This window comes from Metopolophium dirhodum, chromosome 3 (assembly GCF_019925205.1).
Source record: "Metopolophium dirhodum isolate CAU chromosome 3, ASM1992520v1, whole genome shotgun sequence".
NCBI classification, from domain to species: domain Eukaryota; kingdom Metazoa; phylum Arthropoda; class Insecta; order Hemiptera; family Aphididae; genus Metopolophium; species Metopolophium dirhodum.
The window spans coordinates 4193399-4210982 of record NC_083562.1 but is presented as its reverse complement, the minus strand read 5'-3'; the positions used below and the strand labels follow the sequence as shown (position 1 = coordinate 4210982).

Below are 17584 nucleotides of genomic sequence, written 5' to 3'. Positions count from 1 at the left end.
CTTGCAAATACTTCGTACATAAGATCATTGTTATCTTAGAGTTTCGTGAAACAAAATGCCACTTACCTAATACCTATAGTTATAACTTATAAGTATAGGGTTCGGATTTGAAGGCAATATAATCAATAAAAAAATCATTTAAAATGTAAAAAAAGGCAAAAAAAAGCATTTCATTTATATAAATAAGCAATTTAAAAATATACTACAAAATTAAATATAATAACTAGTTGGTATTAAAAAAAAAAATCACTACCATGTACTTTGATAAGCCGTCTTCAGTAAAACGTTGATGGTTTGGGCTCAAAATATTTTTATACGTCGTAAAGGATCTTTCTACGTCCACCGAAGTTAAAAATTATTAAACGACAATGGTCGGCGACGAATGCGGACTGATGAACAATCTTGAATCTACGCATTATGAACATATTTTAATCTTTAAATAGGTAGTACGGGTACTTTTATGTCCATACCAAATACTCCATAATAAGATGGTAATGGATATAGAGTATTCAGCGATATCGATAAATATCAAACTCTTATATATTTATACTGATAATATGTAAGCTGTGTATACAATCATTAAATCAACTGAAAATTAAACACATATAAGTAAAAAAGGCAAAAAAAGCAAAAAGGCATTTATAAGTAAAAATGGCAACAAAAAAATACATCCATCGTCTTAGAAATTAAATGAAACACATTTTTGTATAAAAATTATTTTCTATTATGATTATTAAAAGAAAGGCATTTGCCTTCAAATCCGAACCCTGCTTATAAGTTAAAACGTATAACTAGGGATAGGATTTATAAAATATAAAATTGTAAAATATGCATTTGGTTTTTTTTAAATACCGTTGCAAAAATATATATATAAGCAAATATAACAAAATACACAATGAAGATACCATTATACCAAAAATAATTTCCAAATACTACCAGATTACACAGCGCGCACACTATACACATATATCATTCTTTCTTGTGTATATGATTATATAAGATTGACTTAAAATATACATTTACGACGCGTTCACTGTTAGCACGAACACGATACATCCCTCAAATTATGAGTGCCCGAGTTATGGGACTTGGGGTATACGACCTGACTACCTGAGTATCCTCGCACTGATGAAAGGAACAAACGCACCAACTATCATTACATTGTTATTTGTTATGCACAAAATTGCATAATATACTAGACTTAACCTAACTTTATTAAAGCCAAAGGAATAATTTCCTCATTCATTTTTAAATTAGATCTTTACAGAACAAACATAAATCGTCAAGAACTGATTCAGTTTCCGAATCTCAAGTCATGTTCAGACGCAAATGGTTTAATTCCAGAAGACAAAATTCTAATTTTCACTGATCATATTTTGCAGCTCAAAAAAGACATGAAATCAAGATTTCAAGACCTACTTGAATTACAAATCTGTAATTGGATTTTAGATCCATTTTCGTTTGAATCTGTGGAAGATCTCGAACCTCATTTACAAATGGAATTTATCGATTTTAAACACGACTGTGAGGCACAACTTGTTTTTAAGCAGGTCGGTTACGAGCTTGCCTGGATCAAGCTTAAAGACACTTATCCACAACTATGGCAACAAGTTAAATTGTTGCTTCTCTCTTTCCCATCAACGTATCTAGTTGAAAAAGGATTCAGCGTTGTTGTTCAGCTTTTGACGAAACAAAGAAATCGGTTGGACATTTGCAACAAAGGTGATCTACGTTTAGCTTTGACCAATATCAAACCAGACATCGTTAAATTAGCAGCTACTCATCAGGCTCAGGGCAGTCATTGATAGGTATAATTTGTATATTTTATAATTTTTTTTTTATAGTTCAGTAAATCTTTTTGTATACCAGTAAAGTATTAAATTGTTTTGTTAAGTGGTGTAAAATGTAACCATAACTATCTAAAAATAAGAGTTTTTACTTTAATAGTTTAATTAATAATGTTATAATATACTGATGAATAAATAAATATACAAATATATATATATATATATATATTTATAAGAAGAAAATTTGATTTTGCACGAGGGGGGGGCGTTAGCAATTAGTTATTACGATAAAGGGGGCGCTGAACTAAAAAAGGTTAAGAACCACTGTACTAGATGAACCTGGAACACATTTTATCGTTTCGTATCATCACTTAGCGGTAAATGTGTTGAAGACGACGATTGGCTGATAAATGGACTTGACGCCGATGAGAGAGATAGGCGAGTCCCTTTGATAGTGCGCCGCCTGCCATCGTTTGGTCACCTACAAGACAGTGTCTTATTCTTTCACCAGTGTGCGTCCACCATCCCATCACCTACCTATAACATATAGCTTATATCATATGTGAGTATTATCAGGTCCTGCGTGAAGTGTACAACAGTCTTAGCGTGGCACTCAACGTCTCTTGCTTCAGATTTAATTTGTACTTATTTATACTGACATGTACTTTCATACATCGTATATTCCTATGATATCGAGGCATGCATATAGCTCAATCGATATCGATTTATATGTATCCAGGACAACGGGTAAGGTTCTTTTATCATGTACGACGATCGCAGTAATCCGGTGTACGATGGATTTATTTATTTACTATGGATATATGACCTCGAGAGCGTTCTGAAACATCTGGAGCAAGATTTTAACGTTAACTTCGGCTAACAGCTTTTCTCTGATTACGGACTGTTATTAGTACTATCATAACTCTATATAATATATTATACCATTAAGTGGAAGAGGAGTATCCTATAATTTTAGAATAGATTTAATAAAGTTACTTTATATGTAAGTTAAAGCATTTTTATTAGACTTTCTTTTAAATAAACCCATAACATTTTTATATATTTCTTTTAGAAAAAAACAAATTAACTTATGTTTTGTTATTTAAATTAGGAGCGTAATATGACGCGGCATCTAGCGTTTTACAATAGTTTCATTGAAATATACCATGGAATATAAATATAATATAACATAATATATGATATAACATATAACATAATATAACTTATAACAAATAACATATAACATATAAATATAATATAACATGCATTATACTTAAAATACGTTGAATAGAAAATACATCATCTGTATCAATATTCGTGAGCATTACTAACCAAATTTTTTAAAGAACGCTGAAAAAAAACCGCAATCCACATATTATATTCTAGCCCTAAGCAGAACTCTATACTTAGGGGTTTTAGGGCCCGGGGCTAATTTTTTGTTGAGACCTCTCAACTCAAATTAAAAATTCCGTTTTTATTGCTAAATTGTTTTAAATTCTGAGCACAGTGAAAGAGTATTTATTGATTTTACAATGATGTGTGTTTTTTCTGTTTGTCATTAACATTTTGGGTAGTAAAAATAATCCAATTTTCGAGATCAGCATCTTTCCTGGAAGAAAAATTGAATCTGATTGGTACTTTTAGGAGGTCGAACTCCATGTTTTTTTATAAAGCGAAAAGAAAAACGAAAACAAAGTGGTCATTTTTCCGCAAAACAAATTTTTGAAAAAATCGATTTTATTTTTTTGGTGTAACTCAAAAACTCATAATCGTAGACTTTTGACATTTTCACCAAATATTTATATCATCATTTTGTGAATTGGAAATTGCGAGTTGGAAAGTGGAAATTCATAATAAATTTTACTTTCATAGCTTACATTAGAAATTTTGATAGAAAACTCCCAACAAATAGTTCTACCTTAAACCAAAAAAAAAGTTTACAAAAAAGTAACATTCATTTTGCATGAGAGTTTCAATTTAAAATTTTAACGATATTGGATTTTCATCGGTAAATTAACAAATTTTCATCTATCAACTGTTCATATTTTGTTGTAATTAAAAAAGGAATAATCCTATATACTTGAAATTTTCACCAAATGTTAAAATGAACATTTTCCAGACATGGTAAAACTTTCAAACAATTTTGATTTTTTTTTGAGCTATTTATAGCTATGAGAAATTTTTTAATTATTTTTTAGTTAAAAATTCATAAAAGATATTCTCTCCATAGCTAAGATTAAACATTTTCACACAAGATTTTACATAAGTTATACTTTTAACAAAAAATAAAAAAGTATAATTAAACGAAAGATTAATTTTTAAGGGAGGCCGGAGGACACGAAATTGGTCAATTTATATAATTATTTTATTATTACGACGTATTAGAAAATACCTAATGATATCATATTATTATATTAATGGGCTGATTATTGACAGTTGCAACTATTACAATATAATTTTGAACCGTGGTATTATATAGGTAGGTATGTATAATAGCTAGTTTAGAAATTTTTCTTATTAATTAATAGCAATGAATATTGTTAAGATTAATAAATATAGCGATGACATTCAATGCAATAATAATAATGTGACTGATCGCCGTTATCGAATGTGCGGCAACCAATCGCGTCGTGAAACAGCATAATACGTCAATTGATCGTAAATAATTCGCCGCATAACAATCATTCGCAATAAATTTGCCGAACCACAATTGATCGCCAATACGAATTTGTCGTAAAATTATTGATCATAAATCGCCAATTGTATCTTATTTGAAATAGGTGGTGTGGTTATTACAGTGTCCCGCTAAATTGTATTTTATAACTAATCAACCCTTGTCGGTTGTCATTATATTATATTTCGTTAATGTTGTAAGTGTGATAAATATTGTACTGGTACATATGTATTAAAATCCACTGTGATGAACTTTTGCAACCAATTGTCGTACGGTAAATTATTTACGATGAAATGACGGGACACCATTATAGCGTCACATTAAGTTTTACTTAATTTGTAACCACCATTTTATTAGGAAGCAATAGCAACACGAAAAAAATTTAATCATCTGTGGTATTTATTTATTTTTCATTTACATAGGTGTATATTTATTTTACGTGTATAATGTATATAGATGTATTAATATATTATAATTTATATATATAACGAATCGAAAACCTAATATACAATATAGAATAATAAATAATATAGGTACCTTTATACCTTAATAGACAATAGTCTATATATATTTATACAATAATCTGTACGGATCTAAACAATTAACTAAAATTGAAAATAATTGTACTTACATCAATTCATTTTAAGCCTTTTTTGAGTTTTTTCCATATTAGTTTTATGTATAGGTAAACATCAATTATACCTGTAAATTACCGTTGTATACTTACAGAGCCGGGCAAAATAAAATATTTGTAATTTAATAATGTAATATTATGTTATTTTATACCAAATATTATTCATTATGTATTTTTAGTAATATTGTCAACTGCTATTGTAACAATAAATTTATTAAGGAGCCTTGTATTAAATTTTCACGCATTTGACCCAATAAATTAAATTTTCTTAATATTTATAGAAAAAAAAAAAAAACTAAAAATCTACGGTTATTCGTTTCCGTTACCGATGTGTAAGATTACAAAATCCTATAAGACAATAATCAATGCATTTAGTGTTATTAAATATACTTATATACTTAGGTATACATTTAAAGAATAATAAGACCACTGTAAACATTTTTATACATAAGTTATATAAATATAACTTTTATTATATTATATATATGTTATATATTTCTGCGGAAATAACACGTAGGTATATTACTAATTTTTACTATAATTATCATTATTTTGATCATATTTGATGTATTTTTCTTTAATATATTCGAAAATACAAACCCAGCGCTAATCTGTGGGGGCAATCAGATAAACTATGATGGTAAAAATCAAATATATTGTGTATATTATATATATTTTTCTGTTAACATTTTTCGTAAAGGAATTATAAATCAGCATTTATACTATTAAAGTCCGAACTACATTATAATAATATATTTAATTACAACTATTTGTTTACCTACATTATAATAAATTACAAAACTACACAATACGTGCCAAGTCTAATACCACCATGTACCACCCTGCCGAACATTACCACCATGTACCACCTGCCGGATATTACCGTCATGTACCAAGTGCCAGACGCTGCCACCTTGCACCAAGTGCTGGACGCTGCCACCGCGTATACCACGGCTCGGACAATACGACCTGGCCTGTGTCGAAATTCCTCAGAGGCTTAATCACACGCCTCCGCCGTAAAAAAAAAAAAACAATGAATTTAATTGTTTACAGAATCGTTATTATATTTAATTGCATTAAATATTTAGGTGATGCAATTAAAAATAGAATAACGATTCTGTAAATAATCAAGTCTTTGTTTTTTTATTACGGCGGCGGCGGCGGCGCGTGGTTAAGCCTTTGAGAAATTTCAACTTGAGAGGTCGTATTGTGGTACACAAGGTGCGCGTTTGACATGCGGTACAAGGTGGCAGCGTCTGGCACTTGGTGCAAGGTGGCAAGGTCTGACACTTGGTACATGGCGGCAAAGTCCGGCACGTGGTACATGACGGTAATGTTTGGCAGGTGGTACATGGTGGTAAAGTCCGACACGTAGTGCATGGCGGTAAAGTCCGGTGTGTGGAACATGGCGGCAAAGTCTGGAATTTCTTGCACGGTGGCTGTGTAGTCTGGCAAGTCGTGCATGGTGGTGACGTCCGGAACTTCTTGCACGGTGGCAGCGTAGTCTGGCAAGTCGTGCACGGTGGCGATGTCCGGCAGGGCGGCCTCGGAGGCATTGTGCGTCGAGGTGGACATTCATGCGTTGGACAGTTGGTTGACGGCGATGGACGGTATCCGGTTTCCTTTGGACAGCTAATGTGGGGCGGACGGTATCTGCAGGTTTCCTTAGGACAGCTAATGTGGGGCGGACGGTATCCGTTTTCCTGCGGAACGTCGTCGTACGGTGGACGGCGCCCGGTTACCTGTGAACCTACGATGTATGGATAAGGGTGTTCGGATACCTGCGAACAGTCACAGATCGGTGATGGCGACGACGATCGAAATTTCAAATCGGCGGCCGTGTACTCCATTCCTCTCAAATGTTGCGATACAGGGTTGGACTCCTTTCGTGGATCCGGGGGGACATGGCTCAAAGCAACGAGCCCACCCAATGATTCCGAAAAGATGCAGAAACATAGAAATAATATTATTGTGACCGAATACATCTCAACTCGAAAATAAGACTTAAGTCAAAACGAACAGGTAGGATGGTCGGAAAATAATGTTTAATAATTAGACATAATTCAATATTTTTAAAGCACGTTGACAACCGTTGCCGACGTAAATGTTTAAGCCATAATTTTTTTTTTTATATAATAGGCATTATTATACGTGGCAATTATTGTTATATAGACACACTTAAAACGTTTAAATAATGGTTTTTTTGTTATATTACACTGGCTGTACGGCTGTACCATAGATTCAACATACATATAGATATCCAACAGCTATGTAGAATTTGGAAACCATTTTGTTGGTGGCAATAGATGGCGTTGCTAGACGTTTTCTACATAGCATTGTACCCGAGCCATGTATTGTCACCAAGAACATGATTTCCAAATTCTACGCAGCCGTTGGCTGTCTATGTATGTTTAATCTATGCCTGTACTATACTCGACTTCGAACGGAACAATATGAACAATTACACAATACGGTGCTCCGTGGTGTATTTTGTATTGATAGTGTATCTCAGATCACAGGCAAGTCGCCGTGTCGTTGTGTCTCGATTTGTGCACAAATCCAATCGAGATGAGCAATCTACCTGGTCGCCTGCGCCTGGAGTGTTTCGGTTTAATTGCATTAACTTCACGGGAGTAAATCGGTTTAATTCAGAAAGCAATTTTTAAAAAGGGACTTTTTCCGGCCTCAGACATCCAAGTCAAAATAAATTAAAAACGTTGTGGCCTGAAGAGAGAATCCGAGAGAAACAAAAAGTATTACTTCGTGTTTCAAGTACGACATTGATATTATTGTGTGAGCCACGTTATAAATAGGGGAGGTATTCTGAAATAAAAAAAACAAAAAAATACTTCACAAGTCTTATCGAATATATTGATTACTTAACTTTGATTTCTCATGTCGTAGTACCTCCGCTGGGAGGTTAGGTACTCTACAGTCTGTCTAATCTGCCTTTTTATTATTATTTATTTTAACCTATAAACCATCAATTGTTCTCGTTGTTCTTTTTTTTGTAACAGATTCAATAAAAAACATATGAACCAAAAAAAAAAAACTTTGATTGATAGCAGTCCAGTAGTTTCGATTACAAGCGGCTGCGAACCAAATTAAGTTACATACACATATATTTAGATTTTAACAACGCCTCGGAATTGAATACTCAAAGGATGTGTTAAATATGCATATGCACTAAGGAAAGCAAATAATATATGCACTTAAAAAACAAACAATATGAACTAATTATTCACTGTAAATAATTAGTTCATATTGTAAGTTATGTTAGTTTTTTAAACAAAATATTTTAATACCAATATTAAAAACCCGTCAAGTAGGTATAACTCAGGTAATACTCAGGTATATTGTTGAATGGTAGGTATGTTTTAATTTTAATTAATATGTCGTTGATTGTTGTCAACACGATTTGAAAAATTGTTTAATATCTAGTTGCATCATACCAACTCGTACCAAACTGTTTTTGGCGGAAAGGGGCAGTCGAAGAACCTTTTTAAATTTTGGCGGAAACGAATGGGAACAGCAGGCCGCGCCATTCGAAATTTGTAGTCGACTGGTCGCCCGAGGGGCGTAATCATGGACGAAACGATTGCGACCGTCTGGTCGCGGTCCGCCAGATGGGGTTGCGCGCGCACAGCGCATTCGGCGGCGGCAGTTTGTGCGGTCCGTCCGGTGCGATATTATTGTGCCGTCTGTTCCTCCACCCAGCCCGACAGATGTTGGTTAATACACCTTTTCGTTTTTATTTCTCTCTCTCACTCGCTCTCAACGTTTACGTCGATTTTTTTTTTTGTCTCCCCGCGCGCGCATGTAATCATCGTCGCGACGACCCGCCGCCGACTCACCTACACAATTAAAATGGCGGAACGTTATCAACACAACAGAAGATGTCATTGACGCTTTCCGTTGTTTACGATGCCTAATCCGATTCGTTAGGTAGGTAGTTTTTCCGTCCGTTCGGGATCGTTGCTGCACCCAACCGTTGCGCGTTCGACAAGGTCTAGGGACGACGATGCGCGCGCGCGCGTCCCAAGTGTTTTGGACTTCTTGCCGTCGGACGGTCACAACCACTGTTCGGCCAGCGGCTGCTTCGATTGTCATCTGTGCGTGACCGTGCGTAACTTATCCGTTTCCCGAAGTCGCTCAGGTCTTCGTGTTGCAAGTTAATGTTAAAAAGGTAAGTGGACAAGCGCGCGCGGAATGTCGTCCGTGGGTGTCACGCATCATCACGCACAGGTATAGTATGGTAATATACTTATAGTTCCGTCGTCGTTGTTGTTCCCAGGTACAATGACAGTCTCCAGCCAATAAGATTGGTGACGGACCATCTGACCGAACGGCTGAACCTTGATAGTGCATGCGCATTGCCGTTGGCCAATTCAGGTTCTGCGTACTTTGAACCGAAACCGATCAAACCGACAAAGAAGGGCCGGCCAGCGACTGGACAACATATTCGGCTTGCGGCCAAAAAAAATAACCAGAATGACGTGACAACGATGAGCAACAATCTCATGTTTCGAAGTATGTTTTTTATGAACGAAGAAGCTAGACATTTCTTGGCGCCGCCTATACAATTGTCTACGACTGATGGAGAGTATTTCACTCGAAAAACTGGAAATCCTAATTTAAATACACACCATCAACAGCAACAGCAGCAAGCCGTTGCAGCGCTTGTTAATCACGATTCTAGTTCTAGTGTTGAAATCAAACCGTTACAAGTAAGATCCTATTTTAATGCACTGCTGATCAATTGACTAATCATATTATAACTATTTAGCCTCCGAAAGCACGTCCTCACGGGTGTGAAGAGTGTGGCAAAACGTTTCTAATGAAACATCATTTGTCAACTCACATGCGAGGTCATACTGGCGAGCGGCCCCATATTTGCCCTGAATGTGGAAAGACTTTTGCTCTCAAACATTGTCTAAGTACTCATTTGCTATTGCATAGCTCGGAACGACCATACAAATGTTTAGAATGTAATAAAAGTTTTACCTTAAAACATCATTTGGTTAGTATTTACATTATGTAATTATAATATAATTATTTGACTTGATTCTTGTTTACAATGTATGATAATAATTATTCTTTAGGTAAGTCATGAAAGAGTACATACTCGAGACAGACCATTTGAGTGTCCTGAATGTCGTCGTCGATTTCCTCAGAAACGTCATCTGACTACTCATATAAAATTCCACTCTGGTGAACGACCATACTCTTGTTCTGTAAGTGTTTATTTGCTTGTTATGGATCTTTCTGAATGATGTTTTAAATTACTGATCAAATTCTTACAGGTTTGTGGTGAGACATTTTCGCGTGAAGAACATCTAGTCATGCATTCAAGATTCCACGGAGGAACACAACCATTCGTGTGCCCGGACTGTGGAGCTGCATTCTTGCGTAAATTTGAATTGGTCAACCATGAACGGCAGCATGGCCGTATACCTGAATCTTGCCCCGCTTGTGGTAAAGAGTTTTTACAGAGACGCACATTATTGGTTCATGTAAGAAACTGTGGCCTTAACTCATCAACACCAGTACATAGATCTCCTTATACCGCAACAGCGAGCAAAGCATGCCGGTATATATTGATTAATTTTATAATTTAATAAAGTAAATAAATAAACAATATTATTAATATTTATAATTATTTACAGTGAATGTGGTGAAACATTTGCTAGTGATGAAGGATTAGCACTTCACATGCGATTACACATCGGTGACCATAGTTTCCTATCCGATATTTGTAGTCTAGCTGCTACGTTGAAACAAAGCGTACAAGGTGTATCAAATGGTATTGCCAATGTGCAAAATCATCACCAATCACAACATCAAACTGGTGTTGTAGCCAATAAGAAATCTCACTATTGTGGAGATTGTGGCCGTGGCTTTACTCAAAAACATGGCTTACAACAGCATCACGTAAAATACCCAAATGCCACATGTAAAGATAAACCCTTCGCTTGTCAAAAATGTGGTAAAAGTTTCATGCAAAAAAATCACCTTGTACTTCATGAACGGCAACATATGGATCCACCACCGTCTAGAAATCGTAATGCTACCACCTCAGCTGTCCAATCCATACAACATTTACAGACTGAACAAGTTGGCTTGCAGCCGACTCCTCTTCATACAACCATCCTGGGACTACAGCCTATTAGGCATATTCAATCTGGTAGTCAACCTCAACTTTTAAGACATCCCAGTGAGGCCCATTCAGGGTCATAATAACTGCTTTGTTTTATACTTAGATTTTTTTTTTTTATTTAAAAAAAGGTCTATATTTTCTTATCTAAATTGCAGTTATTCATTGAATTTTCTTGAACTTAAATCCCAAAATATAAAAGCAATGGTAGGGGTTTAATTCATCAGAGTATACGTTTAATATATTTTGAATACCTAAATGTATTATTTTATGCATGAATGCAAAATAATTTAAACATTTATTTTTGAACTGAAAAAATACAGCGTCATCAGGATTTAAGCGTTTGTTTTTTTTTTCATTAGTTTTTTTTTTTTGCTTGCTCTTCAAGTAATTTGTTTACTTAAATATCAAATCTATTTAAATGTATAATTACTTATATTAAAAAAAAAAAAAAAAAAATTAGTTTCATTATTACAATTAGAACTATTTTATTAAAATGTATTAATATTAACATGAATATAATATTATAATATGTATTATCATTGTATGCTGCACTAAAGGTTCAATGACGGCTGAATTGGTTTTCAATCCATACAAATCAGCGTAACAAAAATTGGAAGTTAATTTATTTGCAGCTATTCACTTGGAAAGGATTTCCTACTTATATATTTGTCTATTTGAGTAAAATACGTCCTCATTTCGAAAGTACAATTAAGTACCAACCATACTATGAGTTTGTAAATGTTGTGATTTTTTTTTCTTAATTTTTTTTTTTTTATACCTAATCAAATTTATATAGGTAGACTTATTAGACAAAAGATTAAATTAAATTAATTTTTCTGAATCTTATATTAGTGTGTAAAATATGAATATAAATGTGTGTATTATTGTTCAATAAATAGTAATACGCATGCATTGAATTGTAATAAGTAAAAAAATCCCAAGTTTTAATGGGTGCTACTAATATGATGTAAAAATACTTAAATGATAATTTTATTTTATTTAATATTAATTTTTTTTTTTTACCGTCTTGTACCAATTAATTGTATATACTTAACATTAAGTAATATAAATATTATATATATTTGGAGCGTATTAAAATATAGAAAAAGTTAGCACATTTTAATATTTTTAATTTTTTATGTTTGTAAGAAAGATCAGTTTTATATATCTATATAAACATTCCATTTGTTGGTCGTAATAAGTTGTATAATTTTAGTCATATATTGTGTGAGGGAACAAATTGTAATGATAGATCATCGCCCTATGGAGTTAGGAACACTAAACAGTAAACAATTAATGTTTAATGTATATAATATAATTATTATATAAATGTGTTTTCTTCGTGAAAATGACAAGTTTTAATTGACTACAGTTAGAATGCCGGCAACTATTTAACACAGCGTTTAAGCAATTGAATGTATTTTATTAAATTAAAAAAAAAATTATTGATATGAAACTTAATTTTTTTGTTATCAATTAATGAAGGACATAAATCATCATATAATATACCAATTTAATAAAAAGTATTAATAGATGCATAATGCATATTATATTTTTTATACAAAAACTATAAATTGAAACTTTAATTATGCAGTGTTTATAAATAAACCGTGTTCCAGCTAGGGCACTTTCAGTGTTCAATTCGGACATTTTATACAGATACAATTTAAAATGAATAAATAAACTAAACATAATACATAATATATCCAAGTAAAAAATGTTTTATTTGTGATGATCTTTGTAAAAATATTAAATGTACAATAAATAATAATCTAAAACCTAACAATAAAAAAAAAAAATAAATATTTTTAAAGAGTATAAGCTTTTGTCACAACTTAAGCTTATTTTCTTCAGTCTTTGGGTGAATAGAAATCACCATTTGAGCATACTTGCTTTAACGTTTTAATTTGTCACCAGTTCTGTAAAATTAAGGAATAATAATTTAAATATTACTGTAATGAAATTAACACTTACTTGAAACCAAACTTGGACAACAGAGTCTGACTGTTTTTTCCAGTACTTTTAGACAGTCCGGTCCTTGGATATGAACGCTTTCCCTGTTTTGGCGTCAGATTAGTAAAACTATTGGTTTCTTTTGTACTCTGACTACCGAATCCTTCATCAATATCATTTTCATGGTCAACCTGTTCAATTAATAATGATTTTACAGATAATAGTGTAACAAGTCTTATAGAATATAAAACAATTGTTGACAATATTTATTATTGAGATATACTTATTTTATATTTTGAAATGAAAATATTTTCCTAAATAATCTAAATATTTTATTTCAATAGATTTTATGTATTTTAATTTATATGCATTTTTTAATAAATTGATTTATTGTGTATAATTTGTGTAAACAAAAAATAATGTCAAGTCATTATAAGACGACTGTATTGAGAATTCTAATGTTTATGATTTAAAACCGATTGCTTTAAGTATATTTTAATTTTACATTTATAACTATATTATAGTATAATATCTAATAAAACATCATATTAATATTAACTGTATCTAAAATACTTTGAAATATAATAATGATTAACATATAAACAGTGCTCGGGGCGCTGCTGGTTTTTTATAGTGCACTAATGCTACAGCCACTAAAACAATGTAGCACAATATCGCTGCTTTTTTTTAAATGTGGTACGTTACTTTTAACGCTTTTGTTTAAATGTAAAAAAATGTTTAAATTTTTTTTTAATTTTTCTGATTGAAAATTGGTAGTGTGTAATTTCAAATTTGTAGTGATTTGACATTTGGTCACTGAACGAAGTTGGACTATGAGTTAATCGTGAATTAAACACGAAAAATTCACTAATACACTCATCATTAAATATTATCATTATAATATAAATTAATAAATAAAATATTATCTTAATATTTTAATTATTACCAAAAAGGTTGTATGTAGGAACAAAATAATGATAATTTTTGCTAAAGTAACCTAAATTTCTAAGGGCGTTATAGTTAATTACTACATTAGTACATTGGGTATATTGTTAATTTGCTCATCACAACAAATAAAGTAGCGTCAATACAATTAGATTGCTACTCTCGACCACTGCTTGTAAGCTAATATTCTTACTCCTTTAGTGTCATCGATTACTGAAAAGGTATCATCTGGACTGTTCTGGTATTCTTGTTCTGTACTGTGTACTTTATTATTTGAGTAACTCTTCCAACTAAAGGCTGTTTGCGTTTGATTAGGCAGTTTTTTAATTAATGTTTTAGTGTTAACTTCCTCGTTTTCAAGACACTGCGGTATATTTCCTTCGTTAATATTACTAGAATTTAAAGAGGTATTCAAATTGTCATTAGTGTCCTTATGTTTATCAATGGTTATCTTGCGAGATTTAAATGGATTTATTGATTCTTCTTCAAGAACTTTACTAATTTTGGATGTTTGAGGAGAAAAGTAACTATAAATAAATATTTTTTATTAAAACTTTGGATGAATAATTTAAAAGAATTTTAATAACTAACCCACTAACTATTTGAACATCTGGGTCTATAACTGTATACTTTCTTTTAGTTAATTGTTTTAAAAACGAAGGGGATTCATTTTCTTCTGCATCTGATTCTGGTTTATTTTTAATTTTACAATCTTTGGTAGATGGTGATTTTGTTAACTGATGTTTTTCTTCAGTAATACTGTCACATTTTCCCAAAATGTTTTCGTTTTCATAAATTTCATCAAGAGTATTTAATATATCATCTTCAGTCACTAAAAAAACATACTTATTATGGGTAAATTATTCTAGGAGTCTGTGCTTATATTGAATAATATTTTAAATACCGGGTAGACATTTTTTAATTACAGGTGGTTGATGAATTGGTGATGATCGAGTGACATTTTTGGACACCTTGGGACTTATAGTGGGAGTACTCTTGAAAATTTCTTTAGTAAAAGTTTTTTCTTTAGGATTATATTTAGATGGTTGGAAGTCTTTTGACCAAATACTTTTATGACGAGCTTGAATAATTTTCTTTTTTACAATTTTATCAGGAGTCTGAAACCACCAAATCAATAATCCATTATATAAATATATGTTATCAATGTAATTAGTACATTCTTACTAATTGTATATCTGGATCCCAACTATCTACTACTTCTAAAGAAATAGGATCTATATTTCCCAGTGCAAGTTGATAAGCTTGATCACAGGTTAGCTTTGAAACAAGTACAGGTAAATTAGAGTCTGATATATCATTTAATGGTATTACCCGGCGAGATAATGGATCGAACACAGGTTGGTATTGAAACATACGATCAGCATCCATAAATTGATCACGGTATTCAGGTGGAATTTTAGTATTCACAAAAGATCCTAATCTAATAAGTGCCTAAAATATTGAAATAATATTTATTAACTATTAGGTTAAAATAAATATAAGCAAAAATGGTTGGAAAAATGTACTTTGTAGATATCCGGTTCACTTGTTCTAGTAATAAACTGTCGAGCTTTAACCAATCCTACTCCAGGAACAGAAGGTAAATAATCACAGCCTGATAATATGCACATGTAACGAAATTTATCTAAACTAAACTGTTCAGGTTTGATATTCATTGAAAGATGTATTTTTTCTTGTTCAATTAATATACCAGCACCATTTTGATCTAATTTAAATAAAACCTGTAAGCATATTAAAAATTAGGCTATTTCGATAAATTCAAAGATAATCAATAAAAAAGCCAAAGAATGCCAAGTAAGAAGAAGAAGAATATTAATCAATTATTATACTCTTTTGCAACCAAACAGCAACAAATCTGAGTCTTCTGTAATAACTATATGAGCGATTCCGCTTAAATTTAAATATGCCAATTGAGAATCAGCTTCATATGGCGCTACAATACAATCAACATTAATCTCTCTGCAGCGCTTAATGAGATTTAATGCCATTTTATGGGTAACATCGATACTTCGTCTTAAAAGGGATGAAGCTTCTTTTCCTTTATCCAAACGCATCAACTCTGCTGCTTTCTTTCGGTTTTCCTCTCTTAGTCTAAAAAACAATTATTATAATAATGTAAAAACCAATAACTTAACATCACAAATAAAATAATCATATTTATGATATGTAAAAATGTAAAAATTATTACTTTCGCCGTTTTGATTCAGTATCAGCTTTAGCGGGTAAATGTTGTCCATCAAAAACTAAAATTGGTTTAATATTTTGATCTAACAACATAGACACAAATCGCATACAGTAGTATACATACCTAAAAAATTAAAATAATAACTAAATTAAATAGAATAAGGAGGCAATAGATTTAATAATAAACAATGCAATTATAAAATAATCTTTTAACATGTATTAACTTTTAATCGTTGTCAGGGGTACTAACCCCCCCCCCCCCCTCCCCAATAGTTGAACCAATGATGAAATTCTTCTATGATCTTAAATCTTAATTCAATTTGGATGACTGGAGGCTCAATAAATATTATTACAATGAATGTAGTTGCTTTAAATAAAGATAGGTGATAACCTCTAAAACCTAGTTAAGCTGATACAAATTATATTAATTCTGTGAAATGTAAGAAACAGTAAAATGTCTACAATCAATACCTGTTCAGTAGTATCAAATATATTTATCTATTCTTCTCCTAAATTAATTATAATTTGTATGAAAATATTCCTTTACAAAAAAAACCCATACAAACTGAGCTTACAATAATTGTTACTTTTGACCCTACTGTTAATTTTTCAACCAATACCATAATTATTTCTAAAACTCAAAACCTCTGCAGTTTAAAGCCCTAGTTACGCTTAAAGATTTATAAAATATTCAAACCAATGTTTGATTATGCATACCAAAATAAAATGAATTTAAGTAGTTGTTAAAAACGGAACAATATATTTTTTTTATTATTCCAGTATCGTTTCATTGTGACACATGTTACAAAATCAGTATATAACTTTAAGAATATTATTAGCTGTACTCACGCTTGACTATCCTCTCCTCTTGCCAATTTCTCGGCACAGGTATATACGCCTCTGTGTAACCAACAATAAGCGTCGATGGCCACAGTACATCCGGAGAACTCTGATACGTTAACGGACCTCCATGATTTTTCTAAAAGAGGAATCAGCCCTTGAATACCCATGTCCCTTCAGAATGTCAATTGGTCTGCCTTCGTTTATTACGTGCACAACAAAAACGCAACGATTATTATATATTTATGAAAAAAATAGAATGTATAGTACAATATCCTTAAAAAAAATTAAAATAGAGTTTTTCTATTTCTAAAGAGTGTGTTTGGTACAAAATTTGCTTGAACAATAATAAATATGAAACTGCTTTATGTACATCGGTATCATTTTTA

General features: G+C 31.9%; 3 protein-coding genes across 4 annotated transcripts; 2 read left to right on the top strand and 1 right to left on the bottom strand.

Moving 5' to 3' along the window:
• Nucleotides 1-1394: 1394 nt before the first annotated feature.
• On the top strand, nucleotides 1395-1805 carry LOC132942167 (protein FAM200A-like). Its single transcript, XM_061010485.1, has one exon. The coding sequence runs from the start codon at nucleotides 1395-1397 to the stop codon at nucleotides 1803-1805; it is 411 nt and encodes a 136-aa protein (XP_060866468.1).
• A 7049-nt stretch (nucleotides 1806-8854) lies between these two features.
• LOC132940761 (gastrula zinc finger protein XlCGF57.1-like) lies at nucleotides 8855-12370 on the top strand. 2 transcript variants are annotated; one of them, XM_061008497.1, is made up of 6 exons: nucleotides 8855-9281; nucleotides 9390-9822; nucleotides 9882-10115; nucleotides 10198-10329; nucleotides 10399-10685; nucleotides 10762-12370. In XM_061008497.1, the coding sequence occupies exons 1-6, from the start codon at nucleotides 9271-9273 to the stop codon at nucleotides 11330-11332; spliced, it is 1668 nt and encodes a 555-aa protein (XP_060864480.1). In that variant the 5' UTR covers nucleotides 8855-9270; the 3' UTR covers nucleotides 11333-12370. The 2 variants fall into 2 exon arrangements, with proteins under 2 accessions (XP_060864480.1, XP_060864481.1); XM_061008498.1 differs by having other exon boundaries at nucleotides 8856-9040.
• A 587-nt stretch (nucleotides 12371-12957) lies between these two features.
• On the bottom strand, nucleotides 12958-17559 carry LOC132940760 (exonuclease 1). The gene is made up of 10 exons (XM_061008496.1): nucleotides 17205-17559; nucleotides 16360-16479; nucleotides 16001-16262; nucleotides 15677-15892; nucleotides 15336-15602; nucleotides 15055-15268; nucleotides 14742-14982; nucleotides 14344-14677; nucleotides 13227-13396; nucleotides 12958-13171 (listed from the first exon to the last, which is right to left on the bottom strand). The coding sequence occupies exons 1-10, from the start codon at nucleotides 17363-17365 to the stop codon at nucleotides 13147-13149; spliced, it is 2010 nt and encodes a 669-aa protein (XP_060864479.1). The 5' UTR covers nucleotides 17366-17559; the 3' UTR covers nucleotides 12958-13146.
• Between the last annotated feature and the right edge of the window lie 25 nt (nucleotides 17560-17584).